The sequence below is a fragment of the Caenorhabditis remanei genome, chromosome X, assembly GCF_010183535.1.
Source record: "Caenorhabditis remanei strain PX506 chromosome X, whole genome shotgun sequence".
Lineage (NCBI taxonomy): Eukaryota > Metazoa > Nematoda > Chromadorea > Rhabditida > Rhabditidae > Caenorhabditis > Caenorhabditis remanei.
The window spans coordinates 20,504,303-20,521,442 of NC_071333.1; the positions used below are offsets into that span (position 1 = coordinate 20,504,303).

Consider the following 17,140-nt stretch of genomic DNA (forward strand, 5'->3'; position numbering starts at 1 on the left):
CGCGTCTGGTAGTCGTGAGGCTATGGATTCCTTACTGCAAAGTTTTCCCAGTTTTATATCCCAGGGATCATTCTCGCAGTCACGAATTTTTGAGTTTTCGTCCGAATGCTTGTTGTTTAACTCATTTTCTCAGCTGTAAAGTTTTGAAATTCAAAGTTCTTGTAGATTTATCCTCGTTGTAATCGAAAACTTTTCTTTTTTGCTTGAAATCGTTGAAGTTCTGTTGTTTTTTTGGCAACAGCTTTCTTCCATTGTCTGCCGTTTCTAGTTCTTTTTGTCAAAGTTTTTCTCTCGCTAGCTGTAATATTGTATGTTGCTCGTATGTTCTGGCAAACTCTAGTTTCAACTCTAGTTTCCTGCTCATCCAAAACTTTATTTGTTTTCATAAAAATGTTTTTTCGTTGAAATCCGTTTTGCTACTTTTTTGCGCACCGCTGCTTTCCAAATTCATGTTCTCTGTCTCCTTTGTATTCTTTCATGCTTCTTATTTCTTTCCAAAATCTCTAGCAAAGTTCATATTTTTCAGAACCGACGCCAATAGTTCTCGAAAACTTGAAGAAAAAAGCCATGATGAGTGTATACAACAAGCACTCTAGCTTTTTTCAAGTCGGAGAACCTCACCCAGTTCTTCGCACGCGTGATGATGAGGACACCTCCGGATCAGAGGCTCTTTGTAGTCTACTGTTCCAGGCGGTTAGGAGTGCGTCCTACACGCACAGAAGATATGCGAACTATGTTCGTGAAGACGGAGATCCTCTTACGGGAGGTCTTCGCACGCGTGTCCATAGGAACGACTCCGGATCAGTGGCTAGTCTACTGTTCCATGCGTTTAGGAGTAGGTTCTGCACGCCCAGAAAATACGCGAACTCTGTTCGCAAAGTCGGAGATCCTCTTACGGGAGGTCTTCGCACGCGTGTCCTTAGGAACGACTCCGGATCAGTGGCTAATCTACTGTTCCATGCGTTTAGGAGTAGGTTCTGCACGCCCAGAAAATACGCGAACTCTGTTCGCAAAGTCGGAGATCCTCTTACGGGAGGTCTTCGCACGCGTGTCCTTAGGAACGACTCCGGATCAGTGGCTAATCTACTGTTCCATGCGTTTAGGAGTAGGTTCTGCACGCCCAGAAAATACGCGAACTCTGTTCGCAAAGTAGGAGATCCTCTTACGGGAGGTCTTCGCACGCGTGTCCTTAGGAACGACTCCGGATCAGTGGCTAATCTACTGTTCCATGCATTTAGGAGTAGGTTCTGCACGCCCAGAAAATACGCGAACTCTGTTCGCAAAGTCGGAGATCCTCTTACGGGAGGTCTTCGCACGCGTGTCCTTAGGAACGACTCCGGATCAGTGGCTAATCTACTGTTCCATGCGTTCAGGAGTAGGTTCTGCACGCACAATTTGCAATGATTACATCCACGCGGAATGATCCGGTGATTACGATTATGAGCGAATTAAAGATAAAAATATAGAACGGTGAAGACAACGAAGACAAAGCTGAAGAAATGAAGCTGATGAAGGCAACTGGAAACTAAAGGAATTCAATCAGATGACCACGGTGCGTTTTGAAAAGTTAGTCCACAAAAAGGGGCGGATTCGGCCAATGAGACGCACGGAAGTTATTGCAACCCGGGCACACGTTCATAGCATGAACACCGCACGCATTATAGTGTTGTAATAAGCCAAAATTCAAGTAGTAAAGCATTGGTTTGTCCGTTTTTAGCGAAAGGTTTTCAATAGGAAACATATTTGTTTCATTTTCCGGTGATTAGAGGTATGTCTAAAAATTATTTTTAAGGCTGAAAAGAGTTTCGAAGCACGAATGAAACCATAATGGAGGTGCACACGACTCGTTTAATGGCTCAATTGGAGAATTCATGCTTGGCTGGGACATCACCTCTCGGACGCACATCGATGACACAAGAATTCGACGGACGTTGGCTTCGTTGGAGCTGGCTTGCGCGAAAGCTACTTTTCCGTTGGGCAGTGAGAAACCGAGAAACTATTCGTCAAAGATGTCAAGCTGGTATGGACAAGTGAGTACTATTTGTCATGAAAGTTGTTTCAATTTCTAACATTTCAGACGGCTCCAAATACATCCGATAGCCTTGAATATTATCTAAGCATACATTGTTTTTTATTTTCAATTATATGGCCTCCCGAGCTCAGCTTCTTGCTGCAAAACCCCTCAAGAAAGTATCTTGGCGCTTCCAAACTGAATTTTTGACGTGGTTCCACGAAGAGCCAAAACAAACCACTGACGGTCAAATCACTGACGGTTACCAAAAACTACAGGTGAGGATATAGTGGATATAGCTGAAAATGAAATGAGAAATTATTTGAGAGTGGAGATGGAGAAAAGTGTAAAGCGACAAATTAAACGACTGAAAGTGGATCCGTCGAAATTGGAAGACAGAGAGGATGAAGAATATTGAAAGTCAAAGGAAAACGGATGATTTCTCTCAGTCGATACTCGAATTCTACCTTTTCTCATGAAAAAGGTAGCCACTTTTCAACTAAAAACGTCAACAAATAAGATATCTGTCTTTCTCTCCCCCCACCCCAACGTCCGGATGTTTACAACACAAAAAAGTTGAAATCAACTCAGCTTGAAATAAAAGCTGATATCATCTATCAAACGTCTTCTGCATTTTTTGATTAGTATTTTTTATTTTTAGGACAGTCATTCAACATCAGCACCTGGGACCTCAAAACCGTCAGATGGAGCTGGTAGTAGCTTTCTAAGAAAAAGAGCGAAAGGAAAAGAAAGTGAAGACTCCAAAGAAAATGTACCGTGGTCGCGCCGCGAAGAGCTCCACAAACGGAAGAAGAGACTCGCTGGCAGGAAACCGATGGGGAGCAGACGACCGAAAAAGGATAGCGAGGAAGACTCCGATCAGGATATGGAGCATTGTTTATTTTTTTAAATTATTCTCAATAAATTAGTAGTTGAAACATTTTGTTTTTGTCTTTGTTCGTTTATTCTTTTTAACGAGTGCAGTTTAATACTAAACTGTGGTGAAAACGGAGATGTCTCAATTTGAGTCGGAAGGGCAAGGGCGGAAACCAAGGTGGAATCATGCAAACGCATTTAAGAAAAATAGAAAATTAAGAAATAGATACTCCTGAGCCTGCAGATAATCAAAAAATATTCCAGCGCACTTATAATAAGAATATCTCATGAATTGGCATCAACACTATATCAATTTTACTGGATTTGTGAATAAGTAATTCCAAAAATGGGCGGAGCTAGCAGAGATTTTCAACAGATCAGAATACTTAAAATTTAGGCAAATTACTTTGATAATTGACTTTTTTTTAGCTCTGCCTAGTTTTGAGATAGTTCACACAACATTTATTCACGCGTCAAAGACGCGCCAGAAAGTGTAAAAAAGAGGGACAAGTGACGTATTACACAGTAAACGCACTCCATTGAACAAACAAGCAAGAAGGGGAATTCATCGGCTATACGAACACTCTTATGAAACCCCTTAGATAGGCTACTGAATGCCTCGTCCCCCATTTATTTTTATGATTTTTATTAAATCCTAATATGGTGAGTGTTTTTAACTAAAAATTCAATTCGAAAGGTAGCTGCTTTTGAAGCAAAAACACAATTTTACTTTTGAATTATCGATTTTTTAGTGGAAAAAACTTGAAGAACAAAAGTTAGCCATGTTAGTATCTAATTTTTTAGTTACGATGACATCTTAAGAGAAAATCAATTGAAAACACATCAAATCTAAATTTAATGATACAATTTTCAGCTCCCTCGTAATTCAACATGGTGCTGATCGCCGTGGAAAACCACCTGGAAAACCTGTGAGAGGTGAGTTGTGATATTTTTCTTGTAGGCTTACCCATTCGATTTTGTCGCCAGTAGGTATCGCAGGGGCGAAAAAAAGTGGGCGGGGCTTAAAAGGATGTCGAAATTTTTCCGAAATTTTTATTTTCAGTTTTGCCAGTGTAACTTAGTTCAAACTTTATATTTTTCAACAATTTATTTATAGGTAATGATTTTTTTTTTCATAATTCTCGAGTTAAAAAGAGCAGAGTTATGCTCAATATTCGGCAAAAAAAAACGACGAAAAATGTCGAAATGTTGTTCCCTACCTTGAACCATTGAAAATTTGATTTTTTTTCAATCGACAAGAAATTTCATGCCAATTTTTTAAAATAAGAACACTTCAACCCGGGTTTCATACCTTTGAACAGTTTATAATTGATAGAATAGAGTCAAATTTTTATTTTCAAGAGAATGTTCGGTTTTTTCACTTTACGTTCATTATCACAAGTTCTTCCTGGCGATTTTACATATAACTTGGTATCTAGACGTAAAATTGAACGAAAAAGCAGTTTTTGTTACCTCCAATTTTTTTTGAGCGGATTTCACAAATATTTCAGTCGAAAAATGTTAGAAAATCAGTAAAATTTGATGTCTGTGTTTGAAAACTCGGATTTTTCATGAATACTGCTTTTGAAATGATATTTCAGCATGAATTAAGCAAAAAAAGTTGAAAAAAGTACTTTTCTGATCAAAAATTGATAGTATAATTACTTCCATTACGCAATACTCGTTTTTTTTTCTTTCTCTTTCTACTCTCATGTCATTTCAAAATTTTAAATTATATATTTTCCAGATCTCATTATGTCTGACGACCACTTCAAATGTGAAATATGCCGCAAATCATTCGGGATTGCGGCTCTCCGGGACGAGCATCAAAGAAGCCACCATAAGAAATCATACAGATGCGATGAATGTGGAAAGCGACAGTGGCTCTGGAGCAACGTCACGATTCAAGAAGAATTCAATTGCAATATTTGCCAAGAATCTCGATCGTGAGTTTTTAAATTTGGAATATTGTGTTTGAAATCATTTTGAACATTCAGGAGTCTCAAAGCACTTCAAATGCATTTCAAAAAGAGGCACTTCGGAAATAAGAACAGCCAGGAGTTTCTGAACGCCTGGAATGTTTGCAGTGGAGAGAAACCCCCAAAGAATCCGGCCGTCCATCAGCGGAGGAAAGACAAGAGGGAGTGAAAGACCCCCAAAAAATCGAGAAGGGATTCATTTGCGCGGAGCCAATGAGACGAAGGCATAGCGAGGAAAACTTCGATCAGGATATCTAAATTTATTATTTATTTTCATTAATCTCAATAAATTAGTAGTTGAAATAATTTTTGTTTGTCTTTGTTCGTTTATTCTCTTTACCAAGTGCAGTTCAGTACTAAGCAGTGATAAAAACCGAGATGTCTCATTATTGAGCCGAAAAAGCAAGAGCGAAAACCAAACCGCAGGTGGGTAAAAGTGAGAAACGAAAAAAAACGCGTCAGTGGTACGCCAACTTCTTGAATTTGTCGAGGCGATAGGAGTACATCTCGGTTGTTTGAAGAAGGACAAGAAGGTTGTCAACAGAGAAAATGTACCTTATTTTGAGATGTACACTTTCATATTTCATGAACAAAATTTGCGTAACTAGCAAGTATTTGATTGTGATGTACAAAACTATCAAAAGAGAAAAACTGCTTCGATCTGTCATTCGGAGCTATTTTCTCAAGGAATCTAGTGTTTCGTTCTTTATTCTGAACTTAAAAATTATTTTTTTTTGAACAACCTTATTCGGACACTTATTTCGCAATCCCCTGATTTTTCAAGTTCTGTCTTCTATTTTCCAGTTCAAAAATGATACAACTTAACCAATTGGTAATAATCTTGAATCAGATCACTTTTCCTTCACTGTCGACAGATTTTTATTAATTTCTAGCCAATTTTAAATAACTTTAACAAAATTCAAACGGTTTTAATGCAAATTTTATCGATACCAAACAGTTTAAACAAGAAAAGATTTGATTTCTACCATTTTTTGTTAAAGGGGGACTGAAGTATTCCAAAAATCGAGATTTTTTGATATGGATCGACTCAGAATTTTATAGAAAAGAGAAAAGTCTCTTGGAGCCAGGTCCGAAAATCAGTCTAAAGCGAGTTATGAGGCCTCAAAGTGTCAAAAAAGGGTCTCTCGCATGGAATTTTTTCATTACATTTCAACGTAAAATTCTCTCGCCGTGCAGAGGAAAAATGTGATAATTGAGAGAATAATGCCGTGAACTCTCTTATATCAACTTTCCCTCATGTTCAATTGAGGAAGTGCCTCCATGATTATGAAGTCATTGGTTGGATTTGACCTTGATAACTCAACAGAACGACTGTGACGTAGGAAAACAACAATTTTTACAAAAAAAACTAAAGATAACGTTCAGGGATTAGACTGTGCATACATCTCTCTTTCTGCTTCAGCTCTTGCATCTAGTTCAAATTGTTCAGTGTCCGTTATCTGAACGTATTCCGACGCGACATTGAAAACGAAACAAAAAAAAAAACAAAAAAAGTTATGCAGCTGAATGAAATATCCCCCTCATTCACAGTAATCATTCACAGTGATCAATCACAGTAATGATATTGTTCTGTTGAGTTATCAAGGTCAATTCCAACCAATGACTTCATAATCATGGTTCTTCCTCAATTGAACATGAGGGAAAGTTGATATAAGAGAGTTCACGGCATTATTCTCTCAATTTTCACATTTTTCCTCTGCACGGCGAGAGAATTTTACGTTGAAATATAATGAAAAAATTCCATGCGAGAGACCCTTTTTTGACACTTTGAGGCCTCATAACTCGCTTTAGACTGATTTTCGGAACTGGCTCCAAGAGACTTTTCTCTTTTCTATAAAATTCTGAGTCGATCCATATCAAAAAATCTCGATTTTTGGAATACTTTAGTCCCCCTTTAATATTGGTATATTTCTTGCAAGTATCGCTTGTTTGAATCTCTGACAGAAAAGCAGCTCAAATTGAGTTTTTAAGGTATATTGTTTTGAACACAAGATTTTTCAGTCTTCACACCGAAGAATCGTGTCCAACAGAGTGCTAACTGTCGGTGAGTTTTTGGAAGTGACAAAAATGTGTATGTTTCATAAATTTTAAGCTGTGTGTGGAGCCTAAAATAGTCTTTAGAACAATTGATAGGCAAATTGAAGTTCTTGATACTTCTGTAATTGTTTTATCTTGTTTTCATCTCCTAGAACAAGTAAGCATGTTAACTTTCAGTAATATTGATAGTCTAACAATTCCATAAGTCTTTTCCTTCAAGTAATTGATAGTGAAATGCATATCTCTCTCTTTCTCTGTCTTCCTTCTATCTCCATTACCATTCGACTGGGGGACGGCTGACCAACTACACCACATACACCACAAAGATAGTAAAAAGCGTAGAGAAAAAGAGAATGTCCCTTTCTTCTCCCGGGGACACAACAACAGAAATGTATTTCCTGCCGATAACAAAAGTTAGAGATCGTTGAACATGGAGAGACGCGAGAGAACACGACGGACGCTCCAACTAGCCAATATGCTTCGTCGTATTTTTATTCTTCGTTGCAATACAACTAGGTAAGTGATTCAGTTGGGGGGAACATTAGGAAATTCATAGTTTTATAGAATATCAGTTAATGAAACTTTTTTCCAGACGTTCTACTGAATGAATCGTCGAAATATAGATGTCCATTGATTTTTCGTGAAATCAAATTTTCATGATTGGTGGTTTTTTGGGTAAGTAAAATATTAGCTAAAAGTTCATGACATTAATTATCGAAACAACTTTCAGATACCCTACTGAATGGGAGTCGCCACGGAGACAATCTGATTTTTTTGGAATTCTCGTTTTTATTGGTTGGAGATTTTGGAGGTGAGTTCAGTTAACATTTTTTGATGATTTTTGAAAAATAATTCGAGAAAAGTGAGGGACTAGATCATTTTTGAAAATGCAGTATGTATTAGTCAATTTTAAAAATGCGGATCCTCCACACTTTTCTTGTTAGAAACAGTTTCAACGCAATTTTCTGGATTTATTTTGATTTTTACGTCAAAATATCTTTTTGTTTGTCTGCTTAGCCAACTTTTTCTCAAACGTTCGGGAGAAAACCTTAAGTCAGATCACTCTTCCTTCCCTCTCGGCCAATTTTCATCAATTTTCAGCCAATTTCAAATGAGTTTGACAGAATTCTAACGCGTTTGATGCAAATTTCTTCGATCCTGATCAGTTTGAATAAATTTTGTCAGTTTTAAACAAACACGCTGACAATGACAGTGATTTTGATATTTTTGAGTAAGATTTTGACCAGTTTTTCATTGCAATGATCTTATGGCTCATGGCACCCGGTGACATCTTGAAGCTGAATAACCCTATTAGTGAGTACAAAAAAAAAATCTACTCACTGGTCTCTATGTGCACAGCAATTTTTTCTTCCTGCTGCTAGAAGAGCGCCGCACGCGTTTACGCAAAATGCAGCACAGTTTCAAAGTTTCTCATCTTTCTAAATTCGAGACAACAATTCGAGACACAAGTATTAATGTAATCTCACTGAAGTATTACAGAAAATGGTTGAATGAAGCCTTCCTCTAGGAATGGAAGTTGGAGCCCCTGTATCCGAAGATTTGACCACTTTCTTGCAAAGAATGACATTAATTGTCATCAAACCAATCCCTGTGGAACTGTTAGCACAACTCTACTGTGTACAAGAGGTGAAGTAGAGGAGATTCAGAGAGAGTGAGTTTTTGATTCAAAAAATTTTCATTTATGTTTAAATTTTAGTATCGAACACATCTTGAATTCTATGCTCAACTTGGACATAGCTGCAAACAGCAAAGCCATGATCCTCTACATGACGCAAGCACCTGTTCCAGCAAAACTCTTCAACCAAATTTGCAAAGGAGTTTTGGAAATCGATTTCTTTCACGCGTGGTGCAAATGTTGAATTGGAGGAGTGGGATCCAAAAGAGAAAATTTGTTTTTTAATTTTAATTATTCTCAATAAATTAGTAGTTGAAATATTTTTTGTTTGTCTTTGTTCGTTTCTTTTCTTTCCCGAAAGCAGTTCAGTACTAAACAGTGGTAAAAACAAATTATTTTGAGCCAAAAAGGCAAGAGCGAAAACCAAACCGCAAGTGGGTGAAAGTGAGAAACGAAAGAAAAACGCGCCAATGGTACGCCAAAGCTTCTCGCATTTGTCGAGGCGAGGGCAGTGCATCTCGGTTGTTTGAAGAAGGGTAAGAAGGTTGTCAACAGATAAAGTGTACTTTATTTTGAGATCTACACTTTATAGTTCATGAACAAAATTTGCTTAACTAGCAAGATTGTGATGTTCAAAACTATCAAAAGAGAAAAACTGCTTTGATCTGTCATTTGGAGCTATTTCCTCAAAGAATCTAGTGTTTCGTTCTGTATTCTTAACTTGAAATAATTTTTTTAAACAACTTATGTAATTTTGTATTTCCCAGGTTTTCAGAGTTCTTTGCCGTCTTCTTGATTTTTCCAGTTTAAATACAACACTTCGATTCCACCTTTGCATCAAAATTGCATCAAAATTGCAATTGATATACTTTTTTTTTCGATGCTGGAAGTAGAAAAAACAAACTATAATGAAGAGATGAGAGAAGATTCTCTTCACAATGTGTATTCGATGACTCCGTTGGTCTCTCTCCCGTAATTTACCTTGGTCGCCTCCTCTCTTCCTACCACAAGACAAACAGACCGCGACGCAGCCGCTGTCGCATCGCAATCTCCTGGTGTCTGCACTCTCTTCATTCTAACAATTATTTTGGACCCCCCAGTGAGTAAAACCTTTTTAAATCTTTTTTCAATGATTTTTCATCATTTTATCAAGGTTTTATTATAGAAAATGACTGAGCGACTTGAAGAATTTGGACAAGCGACAAGAAAGCCTACTGACCGGATATAGCAAGCAGTTTGGAGCAAAAGACAAGGGAAAATTATTTGTAAGTGTACTTTCTCAAAATTTCATCGATTCATCTAAAATTTGCTAAACTCCAAAGCTTGAAAAGCATCAGCTGGAACCAAAGTTAAATGAGAACTAGTTTTTTGGTTGAAAAAATGATTCTCTTTGACCAAAAGAAGGTTTTTTGAGCTTTGGTTTCCCAAATCTCAACGTAAAACCATATATCGTTAGAATTTTGTTTTTAAAATTTAGAGAACAGTTCCAAATTTGAGCACAAAAACAAAAAAGTGCAATTAAAAAATAATTTGAATTTTCAGGAGAACTTCACCTGGGAGCGGATTTTTCATTCGGATTCCTCTGGCGCAAATTATCGAGTGGCTCATTGAAGGTCCTATCTCCACTAACTGCAACAAAAATAACTCCTTCTACGGAACAATGAAGAAAAACATAGATTGACAATTCTATCAGGTTCGTAGTCCTGCGCCGGCAAGTATTTATTATTTCAAATTCTTGTTTTCAGATTGGTTTGGAGAAATCGGTGATAACCTCTATTAAACGTGCATCTAAATTCGCTGCCGGAGCACTCGGAGAGCATGTGGAGAGAGCGGTGAAACGAGTGAGTTTGGGAGGGAAATTTGTTAGAAAAAAGCGGAAATTATTGTTTCTATTTTAAAATCATTGATTTTTCATTATAGGAAGTCCATGTGCTCGCTCGAAATGCTGAACTCCGCAAGAATGGTCTCTGTTCCAAACAGAGAGTCGCCAAAGCAGTCGCACATGCTATCGCAAAACGACACAGAGATAAGGAAGCCAAGACGGAAAAAAAAGCTAAACGAGAAATTGAGGAGAAGAAGCGAATGTGTGCAGGAATTGCTGAAATGGTTGATAAATTGGTGGACTTCCGAGCGAATGAAATCAAATTTGGACAAGTAAATGGAATTTTGAGTATTGTTCAAGACCGAAATCTCCTTCCATTGCTTCTCATGACAACAATGAAGAGTTCCACGTTGGTTCAAACTCTCAAAAAGTTGATGAGAAGACTATTGCTGAAGCTGAAAATCCGTAAACAAATATGACATCAAGAAAGAAGTTGATGCACTCCAGCATGAGACAGCAGGAGATTTGGCTGAATTTTTGACGACGATGCCACCAGAGTACTTAGAAAAAGTGTATGGTATTAGCTGGAGCAATTGGAGGCTATGAAAAAGGTATACGAAGAGACGGAGGAGCGAAGAAAAGACGTGAAAGAGGCTGCTGAGAATGGACCACCGAAAGTAGAAGAAGTTGTTGGAAAAAAAATGGGAAATAGAAGTGTATAAGACTGTTTCAACTACCTCTGATTAACGACCATCATCATCTCCGTCGCCCAAAGATGTCGAGAAGCTGCAAGACACATCAAAAGAAGATAGTAACGGTGATGGTCGGGTGTCCTTCAAAATGTCGTTTATACCCAATTGAACAGTGTTGACAGTGATAAAAGACAACAAAAACTCACCGATATCGCAGAGGATGCTCTGAAGTTCCTGTCGGAAGGTTACACACTAGAGACGACTCAAGTTAAGACACAGGTTCCGTTCTTGATTCGCGGAACACTTCGAGGTGAAAAATTGATGGTTGGACTCGATTGGATGGTGACGCTTTGTGAGAAGAATTTGAATGGAATTTCGGCTGATGAAATCTCGGAAAGACAATACAAACTATCTCACTACTCGCACATTTGGCAAGTTTTGAATCCATTTGTGAACCTTATCTCACTGTTGTTCCAACCATTGTCATGTTGAATTAGGAGATGGACTTCAAGAAGTGGTGTCCTGCATCAAAGATTCTTACCTATTTTGAAACTGTCAAGGAACGAGCGGAGAAGAGAAAGGGATGGATGAAACCAAACTGTTTCCTCGTCTGTATTACTTTTTCAAAACTGTCACGCAGGATAAAGGATCATTTAAACAGAGTGTGAGTTATCATTGAAAGTTAGGATACTATTTGAAAGAACATCTTCTACATCAATATATTTTCCAGGCCTGGCAGTATCTAATTCTCGACGAAGGTCAAAAATCAAGAACTGGAAGTCTCAACGGTGGCAAGCTCTTCTGAAAGTTTGTTCCCGACGACGTCTTATTCTTCCCGAAACTCCCCTTCAGAATTTTCTGATGGATTTATGATCTCTTATGCACTTCTTGATGCCAACAATCTTCTCGAGCCATGACGATTTCAAAAATTGATTTAGTGATCCTCTGACCGGAATGATAGAAGGAAGTATGGAGTATAATGATCCACTCATCGGACGTCTTTACTGAGTTCTTCGTCCATTCATTCTTACTCGTCTGCAGAAAGAAGTCAAGAAGCAGCTGCTGGAGAAAACGGAGCACCTCATCAAATGCTCATTGTCAAAAAGACAGCGTTACTTGTATGATGACTTCATAAGTCGACGGTCGACAAAGAATAATTTGAAATCTGCAAACCTGATGTCAGTGTTGAATATGCTGGTGCAACTCAGAAAATACTGTGGTCACCCAAATCTCTTTGAGCCAAGACCCGTCGTCGCTCCATTCGTCGTTCCAAACTTCAAATTGATGGTCTTGACTACGTATTCGATATTGCGCATCAAAACTCTGAATTTTCAGAGATTCCAGACATTTTCAATCTCAACAAGGTCGGATATCAACCTCTATCGACTGGAATCTGTAATACGCTGAAGCCATTGTTCGACGAGTTGGAAGGAATGCATTCTTCATGAGCAACAAGTTCCAGAAGTGGGTGAATTCAGATTCAACCTAACTACGTTTGTGATGAAGAATCCACATCATGCCAGAACTGGAGAAGAATCAGAAGATGAAGATGTGGAGGGTAATGGAGTCAATGGAGTACATCTCTCAAATGGATCAGCTTCATTCGAGCCAATGTGAACGGTTCATCTTTAACTTCTGCCAGTATCCGCCCTCCAACATTTTCATTCATTCGATCGAAAACTGTCTTCTACCTTGCACCTCTCACAATCACTACAAATAGAATCGAATCTCATTTCAATATGGCTAATCATGGAAGATGTGGATTAGACATGAACACCCGTCTGAGTCTACCACTGAAACGAGCTAAACTCACGAGTACACCCATCAATCGGTCGGATTACATTCCACAGCATGTTATCGAGAAAATGGAGGTTTCTAAAAGGAATCACTCGCAAATTGTTTTTGACGATTTGTAAATAGTTCGCGCTCCAATTATCCCGCTCGAACCAATGACGTACTTCCGGGAACGGCTCCTCGTAGAACTTTTGCCAAATTCAAGGTTCTTACTCTAAATGACTGCATCATTTTTGCACCAAGAGTTCAATAAGTTTGCAGACGTTTTTTTTTGAGAAAGATGCAATCGGCAACGTATTAGTGCTGACACCAGACGGAGAAACATTATCTCTACCTCAAACTGATTACGAACAAATACCCTGAGGACCGGACCACACAACCAGGTAAGTCCCCTGATTTGATCCCCTCCCTTTTCTCCATCTTCTTCCCGATTCTCATTCATTCCATTTTCCAGATCGTATCTCGAAATACTGTCTTATAGACCCCTCCTGCGGCCTTCAAATCAATGAAAATGGAATCTTTCGAACCACTGAAATATTTGATAGAGAAAAACGTCTTTCTCAAAACCAAAACGATCGAACCCGTGGAAAATCGAAACGACTTCCATTTCACAATTTCCTCATTCGACGGAAGGATCTTCACAAACGCTTCATTGGACTATAAGACCACCCGGCCTACATTCTTCCAGTAACTACTGCTACCGTAACCTGCGACGTCATCATCCACGTGGTCGATGAGAACAACTAGTCACGCCGTTTCCAAACGGAAGACGTCGTGAATCTACGGGTTTCAAAGGAGGAGGATACAGTACCATATCCGATGGCAATTGGGAGTTTGATAGCTGAGCATTTGGATGAAGGAGAGAATGGAGTGGTCACTGAAAGTCTGCATTCGGGAAATACGAGTCTGATTGCAGTGCATTCGACGATTGGTGAGTCTATACGGTAGTTATGAAGAGTATGGAGACATCTGGGCGTTCGGATAGACAGACAAACAGACAATCAGTAATTTAAGGTTGATTTTCATCCGATAAGTAGCTCTGAAACCTGATAAGTAGCTCTGTAACCTGAAACAAGTTTTCTGGACATCCGGACAAACAGATAGCCAGACAGGTGCAAATCAGTTTTATAAAAAGTGAAAAAACGTTCCTGAAAATTTAAATATCAGTCATTTAGGACAAACAGATACGCAGGCAGAAACGATTTTTTGAGAGAAACTCCGAAAACAAAAAAGCAGCTTTAGACACTGGTTTGTGGACATTTGGACTGTCAGAAATTAGAGTAGACACCTCAAAATTAGGCTGGGACATTTGGATTTTTAGATAGACAGACAGACAGATACCTTGAAATTTATTTAATGCATAGAACAAGTACACAAATAGACAAGATTTCTAAAAATCCGGACATCCAGACGCTTCGACACACAGACCTCTTACTAACTTTAACTGTTCCAGGTGACATCATCTCTCTCGTCCCATTTGACTGCGAAGAATTCAAAGTCTACGACCTCCTCATCATAGCCAAAGACGCTGGAAAGACCTTTCCGCTACTTAAAAAATCTTAATCCACGTGGAAGACGTCAATAACAACACTCCGAAATTTCAATCGCCATCGAACGTTTTGAAAGTTCAAGAAAATCTTTCAGTTGGCACTAAGATTCTAAGAGTTCATCAGACGAATTCTAAAGAGCACGCAAGGCTACAGTACATCCTGAATAATGATGGCATCAAGGCATCCCTACGAATCGAAATGGCAACCAGATAGATTACGGTAGCTAGGAAATTGGATCAAGAGGAAATCAAGTATTCAGATGCTCCGTGGTAGCGTCAGATGGCCAGAAATCTAGAAAAGTACCAGTGGAAATTCTTCTAAAAGACATCAACAATAACTCTCCACAGATTCTGAATCAGAATCTTGACGTCTACATCCCAGACGACGTCACTCCTTCAGAAGTCATCCACGTCATTCATTAAACCGACGGGCATTTGAATGATCACCTGAAATTTTATATAACCGACACCACCTTCTGAATCACAGAGTACGGAAAGATTCTGAAGATTTCTGAATCCACGTTCCCCATGTCAATCCGGGTTACAGTAACTGATGAAGTGGGTCATGTGACGTCATTGGAATGTCGATTCTATCAAAATCCAGCAAAAGAGTTTCCAAATTTCGTGTAGAAAATATATATGGTTACTGTAAGAAAGCGCGAGGAGCAATAATTGGCAGTGTTTGAGGCGAAGAGACGGAATGTGAGATACTCAATTGTGAGCAGGTGTAAGCAGGATCTGGAAATGGAGCAAATGTCGGGGATATTAAAAACAAGACTGTCCCGAGAACACCACTCCGAGTGTCTCGTCTTCGTCATCGCCACCTCATTTGTCAAGAATAAACCACTCCAAGCAATCACAGAGGTCCTCGTAAGAGTAATCGATATCAACGACAACGATCCGAATTTCGATTTACAACTCTACCACAAACGTGGGACCTTCGATCATCGGCGTCGTGGCAGCAAGGGATTCCGAGTCGAATTCCAGAAGTTTCTATGAAATTGTGTCAGGAAACCCAAAACATGAACTCATGATTGTTGAAAATGGACGGATTGAATCAGTGAGAAATATGGCCAGGGAGACAAATACAGAATATCATCTGATTCTGGAGGCGATGGCGACGGCAAACCGAAAAGACTTGGAAACACGACAGTCGTTATCAAAATTATGGATGAGGATAATAATGCTCCCCGATTCTCCAAAATATTCCACGTGAAGATTCCAGAAAACGTGGCGATCGGATTAAAGTGAGAAATCATCAAATCATCCATTCAAGTTGGATTCTGGAAGAGAGGACATTTCATTCCAAGTCGAGGAGGAGACTGGTATGGTGTCTGTCAATGATACTTTGGATTATGAGAAGGTATGTGGGAGTGGCCTATAAATCCGGATATTGGAAAACTCGTTCTTGACAAAAAACCGATAAAATGTGAAATTTTCTTCCCAAAAACTGAATATTGACTCAAAACCTCATTTTTCTAGATTTAATTCAAACTTGACCTAGAAATCATGATTTGGAAAACTAGTCCCTACCAAAAATTGTTTAAAAACAAGTGATTTATCAAAAATTGGGTCTCAGGTAGCGTTCCGATAGGGAAGGGTGGTCGCGTAACAACCCAAAAACTGGAAAACTCGTCCGTAATCGTTTTCCGTCTTTTTTTGTCAAAGACTAGTTTTCCGGAAATTGAATTTCTGGGCCATAATTAATGGATCACCAGTTATTCTTATTTAGCTTGCTGAAAATCCATGTTGATCGCTTGAATTTCAGAAAAACCTTACCCAAATCTATCTTTTTTTTCAGAAATCCAGCAACGTCCGCTTGACCGATGGGGCACTGCTGCGACAGAAGTTCTTTCCTCGGAGAGAAGAAACCCAGTGGAATGTCGTTCATACATTTGGTGTGTTATTCTGCAGTATTCGATTCACATTTCACTTCACGCTCAAGCGGATTACGCTATCAACATTAGATCATGAGAAGGAGTGATTTGCCAACCCGAGTCCAACCGAGTCAACCCGAAAAGGCCATCCCAAGTAATGGAACACAAAACACCGAGAAGGCGCCGGTGCATTGTCAATTAGTATGGTTCGATAGCCATGGAAAATGAATTTCTGCGACGTCATCGACTAGGACAGCAACTTTTCAAACCAAACATCCATAGAGACTTTTTAACATGAAGTGTGACACGAGCACTCATTTATAGAAACAATCATCTGCCATCAGAACCTTAGGTTGTCATGTGCCTTCATTTAAAAAACGGAAACTGTTGGGTAATCTGATACGTTAAAACTGAGAATTGGAATGTTGAGACAAAAGTCAGAAGGAGTATAACATTTTTGAAATTCTTACCACATCAGATACCCAGATATCTTTGCTAATTTTATTTACTAGAGACAGAAGGGCGCTACTGATGAGACCTAACCTTCTGTCTAATTGAAATGTAACTTATAAAGTAAGTGTCTAGCGTTATGGTCGAAACACAAAAATTGTTCCAATTATTGGATCAAACTGTTTTTGATATAATTAAAGAACTCATCAATGATGTCTTCATCATTGGACAAAAAAAAAATAAAAAGAAACAAATGCTCATCCACTTGTTTGCACAACGTACGTTACTCCAATCACTTTCACAACCTGAAAAATTCTACCATCCGGTGTCCCCTTATTGGCGTGACAAAATTTTTCTATGTGATTTATTTTTTGCACATTTTCATATTACCTAATC

The 17,140-nt window shown here is 38.7% G+C and overlaps 7 protein-coding genes across 7 annotated transcripts; all 7 read left to right on the forward strand.

The window, feature by feature from the left end:
- Positions 1-567: 567 nt before the first annotated feature.
- Positions 568-1,404, forward strand: GCK72_026100 (uncharacterized protein; the record flags this gene model as incomplete). Its single annotated transcript, XM_053736657.1, has 1 exon — positions 568-1,404. The coding sequence occupies one exon, from the start codon at positions 568-570 to the stop codon at positions 1,402-1,404; it is 837 nt and encodes a 278-aa protein (XP_053580223.1).
- A 423-nt stretch (positions 1,405-1,827) lies between these two features.
- Positions 1,828-5,035, forward strand: GCK72_026101 (uncharacterized protein; the record flags this gene model as incomplete). Its single annotated transcript, XM_053736658.1, has 4 exons — positions 1,828-2,030; positions 3,762-3,823; positions 4,635-4,833; positions 4,885-5,035. 4 exons carry the CDS (start codon positions 1,828-1,830, stop codon positions 5,033-5,035), a joined length of 615 nt encoding a protein of 204 aa, XP_053580224.1.
- A 3,419-nt stretch (positions 5,036-8,454) lies between these two features.
- Positions 8,455-10,861, forward strand: GCK72_026102 (uncharacterized protein; the record flags this gene model as incomplete). Its single annotated transcript, XM_053736659.1, has 3 exons — positions 8,455-8,571; positions 10,306-10,401; positions 10,481-10,861. 3 exons carry the CDS (start codon positions 8,455-8,457, stop codon positions 10,859-10,861), a joined length of 594 nt encoding a protein of 197 aa, XP_053580225.1.
- Positions 10,862-10,984: 123 nt separating this feature from the next.
- Positions 10,985-11,566, forward strand: GCK72_026103 (uncharacterized protein; the record flags this gene model as incomplete). The annotated part of the gene is made up of 2 exons (XM_053736660.1): positions 10,985-11,096; positions 11,292-11,566. 2 exons carry the CDS (start codon positions 10,985-10,987, stop codon positions 11,564-11,566), a joined length of 387 nt encoding a protein of 128 aa, XP_053580226.1.
- A 91-nt stretch (positions 11,567-11,657) lies between these two features.
- On the forward strand, positions 11,658-12,691 carry GCK72_026104 (uncharacterized protein; the record flags this gene model as incomplete). Its single annotated transcript, XM_053736661.1, has 3 exons — positions 11,658-11,738; positions 12,116-12,438; positions 12,484-12,691. The coding sequence occupies 3 exons, from the start codon at positions 11,658-11,660 to the stop codon at positions 12,689-12,691; spliced, it is 612 nt and encodes a 203-aa protein (XP_053580227.1).
- A 996-nt stretch (positions 12,692-13,687) lies between these two features.
- On the forward strand, positions 13,688-14,840 carry GCK72_026105 (uncharacterized protein; the record flags this gene model as incomplete). Its single annotated transcript, XM_053736662.1, has 2 exons — positions 13,688-13,812; positions 14,678-14,840. The coding sequence occupies 2 exons, from the start codon at positions 13,688-13,690 to the stop codon at positions 14,838-14,840; spliced, it is 288 nt and encodes a 95-aa protein (XP_053580228.1).
- A 321-nt stretch (positions 14,841-15,161) lies between these two features.
- On the forward strand, positions 15,162-16,391 carry GCK72_026106 (uncharacterized protein; the record flags this gene model as incomplete). Its single annotated transcript, XM_053736663.1, has 4 exons — positions 15,162-15,406; positions 15,509-15,664; positions 15,708-15,780; positions 16,227-16,391. The coding sequence occupies 4 exons, from the start codon at positions 15,162-15,164 to the stop codon at positions 16,389-16,391; spliced, it is 639 nt and encodes a 212-aa protein (XP_053580229.1).
- Positions 16,392-17,140: the final 749 nt, after the last annotated feature.